This window comes from Lycorma delicatula, chromosome 4 (assembly GCF_047948215.1).
Source record: "Lycorma delicatula isolate Av1 chromosome 4, ASM4794821v1, whole genome shotgun sequence".
Lineage (NCBI taxonomy): Eukaryota > Metazoa > Arthropoda > Insecta > Hemiptera > Fulgoridae > Lycorma > Lycorma delicatula.
The window spans coordinates 68,219,002-68,233,616 of record NC_134458.1 but is presented as its reverse complement, the minus strand read 5'-3'; the positions used below and the strand labels follow the sequence as shown (position 1 = coordinate 68,233,616).

The following is a 14,615-nucleotide window of genomic DNA, read 5'->3' as shown; positions in this document are numbered from 1 at the left end:
AATTTGTCCATTTATTTACATTAGAAATGCTATCTAATAGATTGTTTATCCAGTAAATATATATAGTACGTAATTATGTTACTGGTATAAATTAGTAAAATTTTGTACACATAATTTTTATAGATGAATTACATTTTTGCGATGAGGTTTTAACAATTTTTTTTTGTTTTATTGATTTTAAGGTATTTCGGTGATACATTATCAAATAATGAGAGTGTATCTCCTACTAGGCATCTTCCTTCAGTAGTAGTCAGTGTTGAGGGTACCACAACTGCCAGTAGTACTGGAACGACAAGTCCTCATCCTAATCAATTAGTAGCAAAACCATCAGCAACTAGTGCTGTGGCTAATTTTTCACAGCAAAATACCGCAACTGTCGTTGTTGATGGAACTGTTTACTCTCATCCTTCGTAAGTTAATTTGAATGTTTGATTTATGTATGTTTTTATTGAGTATTACATAAGTGTTCAATCTCCTCAGAACACAATATTTTATAATTTTAGTCTTAATTTAAGTGGTTTTAATAGAACTAAGATGGTGTAGCGGTATTATAATATCGGTATGTGTTTAATATTGAACTATATGAAAAATATTCATTTAATTGTTGTTCATCAAAATAATGTTGTATTCTGTATATGACTATTCTTAAAAAATATCAAATCAAAACTATTATACAACATACATTACAGTATATTATAAATGATATACTTGTAATGTTAATGAAGTGATCTATAATCTATCACTTCATTAACACTATACATAATTGAATTTATCCATGATACGAGTATATACATGAGTATATGACATCAGTTTTTTAAGTTTCGAACTTATACAGAGTCTTAATGAGATTAAATTCACTCCTTTTTTAGTATTTTGAGTATTGTTCTTATCTATCGTATGAGTTATGACAATTTAATTCCAGGCGGTCATGTTATATTAGCAATCTGATTCACATGAATTATCATATTTGTACATACTGAAGCCGATAGAGCTATTTTTAGTCATCTATCGCAAAAAAAAACAAAAAAAAAAAAACAAAGAATCACATGTAAAATTTGGTATAAAAATGAGTGATTAAAATTTAGAGCGTATTAATGTCAAATATTATGTGAAAATCAGCAAAACTGCTACTGAAATGTTGCTATTGAAAGAGGCATAAGATATGGACATTACGAAAAAGTCAAGCACCTTTGAGTGGCATAAGTGATTCAAAGATGTATGAGAAAATTTGAACCACGATCCCCAGAAGTGAGCCGCTGAAAATAAAATTTACATAATTGCAAACTAGAGTGCAACAAATTTTGTATTGTCTGAAATACTGGCTGATGGATAAATTATGAGATTCTGTTTTGAGGAAAAGATCTACATTGTGGGATGGCAAATGTGGATTATCCATCATGACATCAAGCTATGATATTCTTAACGTGAGAGAGTTTGTAGTCAAAAAGGTGATTACTAAATTGGGTTATCGTGCTTATTCACCTGATTAGTCCTCTGTGATCCTAGTTGTTCCTAAAATTAAAATATTGTGGTAAAAGGATGAAGATTTTGTGACATCATTGTTATTCTGCATAGTGTGATAAAGGAATGAGGTATTACAAAAAGGAGTTTCTGGCCTGTTTCCAGAATTAAGAACAATACTTAAACCGGTGTACACATGCACAAGAAGAATGTTTCAAAGATGCAGTAGCATCAGAACAGTTGAAAGTGTACGTTTTTTACAGGTATGTTGTGAGAATTTGTTTCATACTTTATCGTGCTAAACAACCAGTTTCATGAAGTAGAATAAGGAAAATTACCCTTAATTTTTTTTTTGGTTTGTGTATAAATTTTTAATACAAAAAAGCTTTCGTTGAGTTAATTATCTTTATTCTAGAATTTTTGCATGAGTATGGTTTTGATTGTTTTGTAAAACAATTTTTGGTAGGTTAGTTTGTTTGAATGAAAGAAGTGTTTATTCAGGATATTCTAGTTGCTCAGACAGTGATAACCAAGAAATCAGAAAATGTAAATCTAAGTAATATTGATTTGATTTATCATTTTAAATAATTTTCTACTGATGCAATGTAGTTTGCTTTTCTTCATGTATGATGATTCAGTGTAGCATATGACAAAGCAGTGGCTAGACACAAAGAAGAAGTGGTGGAGAGTGATTGTAAACTCCTTGTTAGAGTCTTATCGTGCTTCTTCTGAATTATATCCATTCATTGTCACTTTAAATCAAAATGTTTATTTATTTCTTCTACTCAATGTATTTTATAGTTGATGATAATATTATATAACCTGATTCTATCAATCCTTGGTCTATTTACATTTTCTCCCCTCTGCTAGACAGTTCACAAGTTCAGCTACAATTTTAGCAAGTGCACAAGTTTAGCTTAGTATTTAACTAATTTTTAATGTCTGTTATGTACAGAAAATACAAATATTTCAGAAATCATTTAAAAATATCTCTGTAATTAATTCAGATAAAGTGACTTCAACTAGTCAAAAGGTAAATAAGTTTTAGAATTTTCCTCAGGACTAAAACTCAAGTAGCACTAAAATTCATGGATACAGATGATGTTTTTATCAAAAGCCTGTTTTTTAATTAATTTAGTTTTTATCTTTTTATGTTCTGTGGGTTTATCATCCCAGGGTATTTTGTATTCTTTAGATTGTATGTTCCATGAAAAATATTTTAAAGTAATTTTATAGGTTCAGTAAAATTTCGAACATTAATCTACTTAGAAGTACTGATTTTGTCGCAAGTGTAGTTGTAAAAAAATGGAGTAATTATAAAATAATATGATATCATTAAAATGAAATTAATAGAAATCTGTAGAAAAATCATTTTGCAAAAAAAGAGCAACAAAATGTAGATTGAATGAACTTTTTTTGCTCAACAAAGGCATGAATCGATTTTCAGACTAGCATGGCTATTCGGTGGTGTGTGGTCTACAAATCTCACAGTATTTCACTGTCCTAAACAAGTAAGTTTGAAAGTAAAGAGTAATCGAGTTAAAAATTTAATTTTTATGAGGTAACATTCAATGAGGAGTGAGTGTGATGAACTTGTTATGTTGCGACTCAGTTGATTGTTTTCATTGAGCATTTACACTGTGTACCCAAATACGAGTAACCTTATTTATCTACCCTGATTAATCATTCAGTTGTGTGTGTGTGTGTGTGTGTACATTTATAAGTATTTTATTAATGTTAAATATTTGAATGTCAGTTGTAACAAACTTAATGATGTGCTTGCTGATGACATACTTTATTCTAGAAACTTATATGTTTCTTGATTTGATCTCAAGAGATGCACATATACATTAAGTGCAGTTACACGTTGTTACTTAAAATTAATTTATTAAAATAGCTTTTTATTATTTAATTTTTAAGTCGCATCAGCCACTGACATAATTAATGACTATGTTGGAGTTGATTTTATAATTGATTTTTGAGATCTCAGGAAGGAATTGAACCTGGGGCCTTCAGTTTACCAGGCAAGCATGCTACCACCTGTGCCACTAAGGCAACCGATTAAAAGATTATTGTTGCTGAAACTAATTCACGTTTCTGTTTCCAGGCACAATCTTCCTGAGAGCCCACCTGATTCAGGATCTGAACCTCCATATTCTCCTCAAGCCCACTCACCTCGTAAGTTTAGTGAATAGTAACTCTAGTAGTGAGTGTGCATCGATTTAGTTTATGAAGATAAATCAATTTCTATTTAATTACTATGTAAAAATCTTAAGTTAGCATTTAACATATTAAAGTAGATAAAATCTATGTATAATTGTGCATAACCTCCTATGTAGCTTTTCTTGAATAACATGAAAACCATAATTTGTTGTAATATTTGAATTTCTTACTATCCCGTATCATAAAATATTTATTTCTTTTATTTGTTTGCATTCATTATCAAAACTTTAATAGATATCTGCTGAGTTGTGATTTGGTGACTAATTTAATTGTTAGTAAGTAGTGAATTTTAAATATTTTAACTAGTTCTATCATAACGTATGATAATGGATTTTGTAGCAAAAAATTAAATTATTTAACTATATTTAAAAACCTGTTTTACATGTTAATTATTTACCAAATCTTCCTAGCAATATTTGTGATGCCAAGAATTATGGAGAAAATCTTGCTGAAAATTTTTATTCACCGTTTGTTCTATTTCTGCTTCTAAATTTATCATGGTTTCTTAAGTTCCATGAGATACATAATATTAAGGTTATGTAAAGTGAGAAATACACATAAAGTTATGCACATCTTTAAAAGCAAAATTACCTGTGTAGAAATTATGTAAATATTTCAAAATAGTTTTCATGAAGTGTGATTTGCACAGTTTCATATGGCTAAATCCATGCTAATCACCATGAATCCAAAATTATATTGTAGACATGGTAATCAAATGAAATGGTGTTCTACTCAATCACTATTTTAAAAAGTACATTTTAATGTAGTAAAATTCCAGGGATTTTGAAGTTATGGTTTCATAGTACTTCTGATGTTGATTGCATGCTGTTATTTGTGAAAACTACTTTTCATCAAACTATAAGTTTGATTATGATTGCTATTCTTACTTGGCTATCTATATGAAACCAAGCAAGTTTTCCTTGTATCTTTCTGTTATTATGTAGTTGTATATGTTTAATGAATAATAGTATAATAATTTATAAATATATAATTACACTACCCATTAAAACAGAATAATTGAGTAAATTTTACTTACTTCATCTAACACAGCAGCGCTTTGAACTTATCTCCATCATCAGCTGTATATAATATATATACTTAATTATACAGTGTTATGACTATATCTAAAAATAAAGATCTTTATATTAAATCACTTGAATTTCCTTACATCCCCTTTTTTTGGATCCTGGGTACCCCAGTCCAGCATGATGGGTAGATCGGGATAGAGATCTGCTTTTCTCACTATCCACCCTTTTCATTATCCTTAATTCCTTCTTACTGCTTATGAGCTAAATAAGGGACTGTTTCTTGTCTGATTTCTGCATGATGGCTAAAGTGTCTATCAAGTAAATGCCTCCTAATCTGTCCTCAAAAGGATAAGGATCAATGCCAGTACTCAAAGCTGCATTAAAAAAGAGTTTCCACCAGTATTGGGTGCAGTCTCCATTTGGATGTTGGACTGTGCCAAATCTTATGGATGTAGTAATTGATACCACTTAAGATTAAAAAAAAATTATTATAACCGTTTTTTAAAATCATTTTTGTCTTTTCTTCTTTCATCTTTTAGATCAGAAAGTAACACCCAGTGCTGGACTGCAAGATTTATTGCTACAGTCACCAGTTTCAGTACCTGGACATCAAGCCAGCCTAGGAAATACAATATATGGAAAACCACCTCATACAATACACATTCAGGGAAGCGATACGGTATTAGTACAACATCCTGCAGTGCTGACACCACTGTTAACCCATCAGCAGCAAACTACTGCAGCAAACAATACTCTAGCTTTGGCAGCAGCTCATGCAGGATTGCCTACAAGTAACATATCTGAAGAACATCAAACAAATGGAATAACAGCTATTTATACTTCATTAAATAATGGTGCTAAGAAAAGAAAATTGTCAGAAGATAATGTTAGAGTGAAACAAGAAACCGAATTGTGCAATGACGATGAACTCAGCTATCAAGAGGGACCTGGTGAAGGTTCCATGTACTTAGATTCAAGCAGTTTTCAGTGTATTCGTTTCCAGCCTTTTCAACAAACAGCTTGGCATACACTTTGTGATCAGAATTTAAAAGAATTACCTATTCCACATTATAGAGTCGATGCCGATAAAGGATTTAATTTTTCAAATGCCGATGATGCATTTGTTTGTCAAAAGAAAAATCACTTTCAGGTAGTGTAAATAAAATTAATATTCTTCTTTTTAGTTTTTGTATTAGTGATTACTGATTCTCATGTTGAATATGCCCGGTATATTAATCTTATAGTAAATATTCTTTCTCTCTAATACAAATTAATCATCATAGCCTAATAATATGTGTTAGAGTGAGAGTAAGAATTGGTTTGATTCTACAAATTTTAGCCTTTTAAATTGTATTCTGGTGTATTAATTCCCTTAGATATATGTTACACCCCAAAAGCCCATAGCTTTCTTCCAGGATGTTATATGCCTTCCTTTTTCCTGTTTAGCCTCTGGGAATCACTGTCAGGTATTACTTCAGAGGATGAATGAGGATGATATGTAAGAGTGTAAGTGAAGTATAGTCTTGTACACTCTCAGATCGACCATTTCTGAGATGTGTGGTTAATTGAAACCCAACCACCAAAGAACACCAGTATCTACGATCTATATTCAAATCCGTATAAAAGTAACTGCCTTTACTAGGACTTGAATGCTGGAACTCTCGACTTTGAGATCAGCTGATTTGCAAAGATGCGTTCACCACTAGACCAACCCGGTGGGTTAGGTTGTTATACGCCTGGATTACATTTTCTTAACAAATTACTAATTAATAATTTATAGGTATTGTTTTAAATAATTCATTATGACTTAAGAAAACAATAGTGTTTTTTTTTAACAATTTATATTTTAATGTCAGTGAAAGATAAAAATTAACCAGAAAATAGTTTAAAATAATTTTCTCTTTCAGACTGGTGATGCAGTTTTCATGATCCATTAATAAATTTAATTTTTAATTAAACCAAAGCTGGAAACCCCACTCCATTTTTTTTAAATTGTTCAAATGTGGTATATAAAATAATAAGAAAATTAAATTATAAAAACACAGCAAAAAACAGTTATGGTCTACATCTCTAAACTGATCTTGATATTATTATGTACTTTTTTAAATCTTTTATGCTTTTATTCACATACAGTATACTATAGCCTGTATCCTCAATTATCTGTGTTCTGTGTGTTACAGTCTTAGTCTTTCTGTAAGGTTTTTATTTTCTCCACTCTCCTATCACGAAATTAATTAAGGTTGTATGTCTTAATATACGGCCCACCAACCTATCTCATTTTTCTACAAGATTCTGATATAAATTTATCTTCCTGTTATTCATCTTATAACCTTGAATTTAGGTACAAACATACAGATTGTAGGATTTGTCACATAGTTTGTAAAGCATCATAATATTTAATTTCTTTAAAAGTGGTCTGCAAGACTATCTTCTCTGTTTAAAATAATTTGTGTTGTCTTCCTTGAAAGAACAGTATCTCTTTGATACGGTGCATAATGGGATCATGCCATATACATTTGACCTATACATAATATGACTAGCATATTGTAAAACAGACAGAAAGAACAACTTTCAATAAAGGGGTGACCTTCACTTTTGAAAAACAAAGAGCCCTAAGTAATATTTCATATACTTACATGAGATTATGGAATTCTAATTACTTAACCTTTGTGTGCTTAATTTTTTTGCTAGTTTTTTTTTTTAGTGAAAGTTATTCCTTAAATATTTTCTTCATTTAACAGTAAACAATTAATTATATTACAAAAATGTGTTGTGCTAACTCAAATGAAAAACTGGAATCACCTATATGAAAAATCAAACTTACATTATCCACATACAGTTCTAATTCTTATGGAATAGATATAGGAGAATCATTTATTATTTTAATATATTACAAAGAAAAGGACCTAAAATGAAGTTGTGGCACTTCACACTTAATATTTGGTAATTTCAGATTCTGTAACTTTTGGAGAACATTAAGAAGTAGTATTCTAGAAATCGAAGGATGTGAAGTAAGAATAATGTCAACAATCATATTTCCAGTTTCCACTAATTGCTAAAAATTAAAGAAAGTTGTTGCAGTTTCAATGGATGGTGTTAACACCTTTTTGTGGGTAGTAACCATAAAGATCAATGTCATTTAAAATAAAGAAAAAAATTGCCATTGATTTACATCCCATTCTACCCCAGGAAATATTAGATATTGGAGCTTCAGTGCCAGTTCCATGACAAAAGTGCTTATTCAATTAAAAATCCATGTAACTGCATTTGGATTTTGTTAAATCTTATGATATCAAAGAGGAAGTACTTGGGAAGATAAATGATCTAAGATAAATTCATGATTTCATCTGTGTAATTTCCTGGTGGAAGATTAGTTATGTCATTCTATGACTGCCTAGAACCTTCAAGAGGGACTGTAACTAGTTTAATGTAAATTAAAAGTTCTTAATGTTAATAAAATATTCTAGTACAGGAATTTTTTCTATTATTAAGACTCCATGAAAATTACTGAGCCAGGTGAAAAAAATTATAATTTACATCTCTGAACCTGCAAAAAGAATTCACAGAAGTGTACTGCACACATCACAGTTTTTCTTTAAACAAAACTTTTTTTCACAACTCACTTGAACCTTCTTATTCACTTTATTTTTAATATATATAAACCTTTATTTTTACAGGATTACCAAACTACTGAAATCCATAGGAAACCAAAATCCTTACCAAACTTAATCCTTAGGAATTTAAATTTTAACTTAAACTCGCATAGCTACTGCTCATTCAAACAATAAGCATTGAATTTTGACTAGTTACTTTTCATGTTGTAGCATTTAACTTTTCTTAAAAAGTATGCGTACGTATAAATGTAAAATTACTTGAAATTTTACTCGCATTTTACTGATGTTTCCTTTTATCTATTATAATGGTATGTTATTTACCTACTTGTCTACAATTACATTGTTTTTAAACTTCATCCTCTTTTGATGATTATGAAAATATTAAAACTTAATGGTCCTAACTATCAGCTAGCTGCTTAGTAGTCAATAATGTAAATCATAGTCAGGGAAGTTTTAACTAAATTTTGTTTTCATTAATTTTTTTTAATAGATAACATGCCATACACAGCTGCAAGGTGATGCCCAGTTTGTAAAAACTCAGGATGGTCTTAGGAAAATTGGCAGTTTTCATCTTCACTTTTACGGTGTGAAAGTTGAATCACCTACTCAGACGATAAAGGTTGAGCAGTCACAAAGCGATAGAAGCAAAAAAGCTTTTCATCCAGTACTGTGAGTTAAACATTTCGACTTAATTATCCTACTTTATATTTTAGTTTGTAGTAAAACAAACTTTGTGAGTTTAAATAATAACCGACTTAAAATTAAATCTCTTGTCCAAGTGTTGAAAGGGAATTTGATTTGATTTGAGCATGTTCTGCTGACATCGCCTACGGTAGTAATCATTTATAAGAAAACCTCTCAAATCCTGCTCAGAAAAGTGGAAGAAATAGGAATGAAAGAAAAAAATGTATAACTTTTTTAAATAAAAGTAGAATAACATACACGATATTATATTGTGTTATATAAAAAAAAATATTGAAAATTAGAAATCTGGTATTTACTTGTTGTCTAAAGGAGCAATAAGAGATGTACTTCAACATTTTTTTAAACTGCCGGCTCAGCATAAGTTGGGTGCTTCATAAAGAACACAACTTTTGAAATGCCCGCCATTTCTGTTCTAGTAAGTTGGCAGCACTGAACGTTACACGATTTTCATTTGTTGTTTTTGTGGAAGTAGTCATGGAGTGCTAAATAACGCATGATCGTCATTTGTTTTCTGTATGAGTAGGAATGGAGTGTTTCATGATGGAACAGCGTATCATATTGAAAACTTATGAATGTTGTGCAGAGACTGTTCACAAACTCTGTGGAATGTTTGGTCAGTGTAATGCGCCGAATAAGTCGACTGTGATAAGACTAACTGCTAAATTTGAGAAAACAGGTTTGGTTGTGAACATTAAGCCCGTGGGGAGTCCTCGTGTTAGTTGTTCTGCAGAAAACATCGCCACATGAGTGATAATGTTGCTGTAAGTCTGGTGAAATCTACTCGCCAACATTCACAACAATTGAGTATTTCCAGAACCAACATGCAATGAATTCTGAAAGAAGATCTGCATCTTTGTGCCTATAAAATCCAATTGACACAAAAACTGAAGCCAAACGATCATGAAAAGCGCCGAGCATTTTCCGATTGGGTGCTTGCAAAACACTGACTGTGTGGTATGGCATTTGGGCTGAGGGTGTAATTGGGTCGTACTTTGAAGATGGCGCCAGAAACAAATTAACAGTGTAAATATGTAATATGTAAATTACTTAATTTCATCAATAAATTGGTATGTTATTATGCACTCAAAAGTTGCAATCTTTATTAGACATCCATTATTAGGACCAATGAGAAACATGCATAAGTTATGTACAACTGAATTTCCTATAGATGCTGACAGGTTGGTTACACTTGTTTGTACGTATTAGAATGTGCAATTGTCATGTTCATCTCATTTAAATACCAATCAACTTGTTTAGTTTTATTAATTCATCAGTGTAATCGGTTCATTTTTTTAGCTTATTTCTTTTCAAAGTTATAACATTCCTTGTGAAATGATATTATAAATTGCAAAACTGAATGAAAAAATGTTCTGCAAAGAACATTTCTTCTTTCAGATTTACCATATAAATATTTCTGTAAACAAATCTTTTAGGAGAAAAATGTTTATGTACTTTCAAACAGTTCAGAAGTAAACATTACATAATATTGATAAAGATAAAAATTACTTCATGGTTTATATTTCACTGGAAAACAAATGCGTTTCAAATATATTTGTTGTTAAATATTTATAATTTTTTATTATTATTTGTTTATGTTTTGTAAAATATATAATAATCAAAAGGTTAATTACCATACACTACAATAATTCATAGCATCAGTCTCTTATCAAGAATTGGTTTTTATCATGTACTTATATAAAAGAGCTTGTCTTTGTTGAAACCTATATGTGAAAAAACCTATGTTAAGTCTTTTGCATTGTCTTTATATTATGAAGTTTTATTCCAGTTGATTTACAAGATGCTAACAGGCTTCACAAGCTGGACTTATTTCCTTTTACATTTCTTGTCTTTAAAAACCAAAAGTAATAATTATAATCTCAGCTTCAACAACAGTAGCATAATATAAACTGATTCAAAAATAGAATCTAGAATATATGAAACATGTAATATTGTTTATTTTATTTTGTATTACTGCATTTTATTTTTGTTAAAATAGTTCATTAACTTCAATTATCAGTTACTATGGATATTTTCTTTATTAATGCGCTTAATTTGCTTCAGCATAATTTGTTCCACGTGATTTCTTGTGGTCCAGATTTTATTTATAGGCCATCAATTAAAAATAATAAATTTTTTTATTGTATCTTAAGTTTTTCACTTAATTTCTTTTTTTAAGAGGGAAACTTTCTAATGCATTCAAAAGATGGAATGATTATCAGAGAAGTGAGAGTTAGGGATTCCATATATAAATGTGGGTTTTTTTTATATTTTATGGAAAATATATTTTTATGCATAGTTTAATAAATGGTTTATTTATTGGGAAATATTGAAATTTAATGTTGTGAAAAAATTTGTTCAGAAGTATGCTGTATTGCTAAAAAAAAAAAAACAAATATATAGTTATTGAAATTTTCTATGCTGTAAAAGACAGTTGAAGGAAATGATGGTCGGCCATTATTGACTAGGACACACAAATATTCACATTTGCACGGATCATGCTTGTATATAAAACAATTAGAAAATTACTTTTTTCTAGAGTATTTATTTACATTATCATGAGAAATGTATAAAATATTCAATTCTTTTCTGTGCTTGAATAGAATGTGTTATGAACATGGGGCTTCAACCAATATTTGATGATGGATATTACACCATTTTTTTTTTATAAACATTTAGTTACTTTTCTGAATGCTTATTGTAATCTAGTATGAAAACAGTGATAAGATTTGTTACCTGTATATTTCTGTTGGCAATACTGTTTCTGATTGATCATAAATGCTATTGTTCTGATACTCTTGTACCACCTTAAAATTAATTCTAAACTGGCAAGCACATGATAGATTATATTTTTAAAAAAAAATGTAATGTTTGAAGTATCGGTATAGTTTTGTTAAATTAATTTCTTTTTAATTCATTTCTTGAACAAGTTGAAATTACGATGGGTAGATAGAAATTAATACATTTTGAGTACGGTAATCAAATCATGCTATCTTAGTATGTTGATCAACAAAATTAATTTAACGAAGATATCTACAAATCAGTCCTTTGTTTTTATGACTGAAGAGCCAGCTGTTTGGCATAAAGCAAACGTTCTCAATCTCTGCTAATATAAAAAAGGGATTTCTATATCTTTCTGAAATGCTACTGCATAAGCACATGCACACTTAAAGTTCAAGCAAGAATGTTAACAGAGAAGTACTGTGTTCCATGTGAAATAAAGATTTTTTAAAGTTGAGTAAAACTGGAAAAAAGTCTTTAGCTGGGTAGGTCTTCCAAGAATGAATTGACTCACTGAACAAAATCAGGATATATAGTTTACGAGTCCATTTAATTATTATTAGTCATTTATTACTGTATAAATATAAAAGACCGCAGAAATCAGGAAAAGCCTGACATTGCCTAGAAAATGGTCACAAAATTAATTTAATTAAAAATTTTTTATTTATGGTTTATAAAAACCAATGTTTTAAAAAATGACCATAATATATAACAATTACATAGCTGGGAAGCTTATTTTATTGGCATTGATAAAGAAATTTTAAGTAATGTTTGGGGATCAGTGTCTTATAACCTTTTAGAATTTTAAATCTTTCTGTGAGTTTTACATCTTAAGAAGATTAAATATTTTTATCCTATCTTAAATTTTGTTTAAGGAAGTATTTTGTTGATTAGTTTTTGCTTTATCAATGCCACATAAAGTGTGTGTTTTAATATTTGGTGAGCAATCTGTAATGGTAGTTTGAGTTATTAAGAATTTTTGTAATCTAACTTTCCAGTTTTGAATAGGATTGCCAAAAAATAATACTTCATAGTTTTTAGTCAAAAGTTACCAAATATTTTGTGAACGCTGTTAACTCCTGACAAACACACCTTTTGTATTTCATTAGTTTTTTTTTTTTTTTTTTTTACTAAGTCATTTATTTATTTTTATTTTTTCCCTTATTTGTTTTAAGCATTTGTTTTTTTTTCTAATTCTATAGTATCTCTAATCATGATTGTTTAATCATGCTTAATAATCAACAATAATATAAAATGTTCAGCATTTTAAAAAAATTAGGGTTCAAATACAGAGATAGAAGAACAATTGCTAACATGTACAGGAACCAAACAGCAACAATAACAATTGAAGAACATAAGAAAGAAGCCCTAATAAGAAAGGGAGTCCGACAAGGATGTTCCCTATCTCCGTTACTTTTTAATCTTTACATGGAACTAGCAGTTAATGATGTTAAAGAACAATTTAGATTCGGAGTAACAGTACAAGGTGAAAAGATAAAGATGCTACGATTTGCTGATGATATAGTAATTCTAGCCGAGAGTAAAAAGGATTTAGAAGAAACAATGAACGGCATAGATGAAGTCCTACGCAAAAACTATCGCGTGAAAATAAACAAGAACAAAACAAAAGTAATGAAATGTAGTAGAAATAACAAAGATGGACCACTGAATGTGAAAATAGGAGGAGAAAAGATTATGGAGGTAGAAGAATTTTGTTATTTGGGAAGTAAAATTACTAAAGATGGACGAAGCAGGAGCGATATAAAATGCCGAATAGCACAAGCTAAACGAGCCTTCAGTAAGAAATATAATTTGTTTACATCAAAAATGAATTTAAATGTCAGGAAAAGATTTTTGAAAGTGTATGTTTGGAGTGTCGCTTTATATGGAAGTGAAACTTGGACGATCGGAGTATCTGAGAAGAAAAGATTAGAAGCTTTTGAAATGTGGTGCTATAGGAGAATGTTAAAAATCAGATGGGTGGATAAAGTGACAAATGAAGAGGTATTGCGGCAAATAGATGAAGAAAGTAGCATTTGGAAAAATATAGTTAAAAGAAGAAACAGACTTATAGGCCACATACTAAGGCATCCTGGAATAGTCTCTTTAATATTGGAAGGACAGGTAGAAGGGAAAAATTGTGTAGGCAGGCCACGTTTGGAGTATGTAAAACAAATTGTTGGGGATGTAGGATGTAGAGGGTATACTGAAATGAAACGACTAGCACTAGATAGGGAATCTTGGAGAGCTGCATCAAACCAGTCAAATGACTGAAGACAAAAAAAAAAAAAAAAATAATCAACCAGAAGCCTATCTAGTTGAGTTTAATTAAAATTTTCTGTAAATTTTTTTTTGAGTATTTTATGTTTAATTAAATTCGTAGATTTCATAAGTAATAGTAGTAATAGTAATTCATAGATTTCATTAGATGATACAGTGAATGAGCTGAATTTATCTTATCGAACTGATTCAGTTAAGGAATTGTAAAAATCAAATGGCTTCTCACTAATCATCATAAAACTAATTCTTATGCAGTATGTTGATCTCATGAAAAACAGTAAATTGGTTTTTATTTATTTTTTAGAGTTGATTTACATGGAGAACAACTTACAAAGGTGACTGTTGGAAGATTACACTTTAGTGAAACTACATCTAACAATATGAGAAAAAAAGGAAAACCAAATCCTGACCAAAGGTATTTTTATTTAGTGGTCGGTTTACATGCACACTGCAATGATAGTAATCATTACCCGATAATTTCTCATGCATCTGAAAGGATAATTGTGCGGGTAAGCTAAGAAGTTTT

The 14,615-nt window shown here is 29.9% G+C and overlaps 1 protein-coding gene across 2 annotated transcripts in view; it reads left to right on the top strand.

Annotated features, from left to right (window-relative positions):
- Positions 1 to 14,615, top strand: part of LOC142323504 (myelin regulatory factor) — a 164,834-nt gene that overhangs the window by 117,141 nt on the left and 33,078 nt on the right. For both annotated transcript variants that reach the window (XM_075363242.1, XM_075363243.1), the window contains exons 3-7: positions 183 to 410; positions 3,569 to 3,639; positions 5,252 to 5,862; positions 8,817 to 8,995; positions 14,394 to 14,598. In XM_075363242.1, coding sequence (XP_075219357.1) covers positions 183 to 410; positions 3,569 to 3,639; positions 5,252 to 5,862; positions 8,817 to 8,995; positions 14,394 to 14,598 — 1,294 coding nt within the window. The remainder of the gene's footprint in view (positions 1 to 182; positions 411 to 3,568; positions 3,640 to 5,251; positions 5,863 to 8,816; positions 8,996 to 14,393; positions 14,599 to 14,615) is intronic.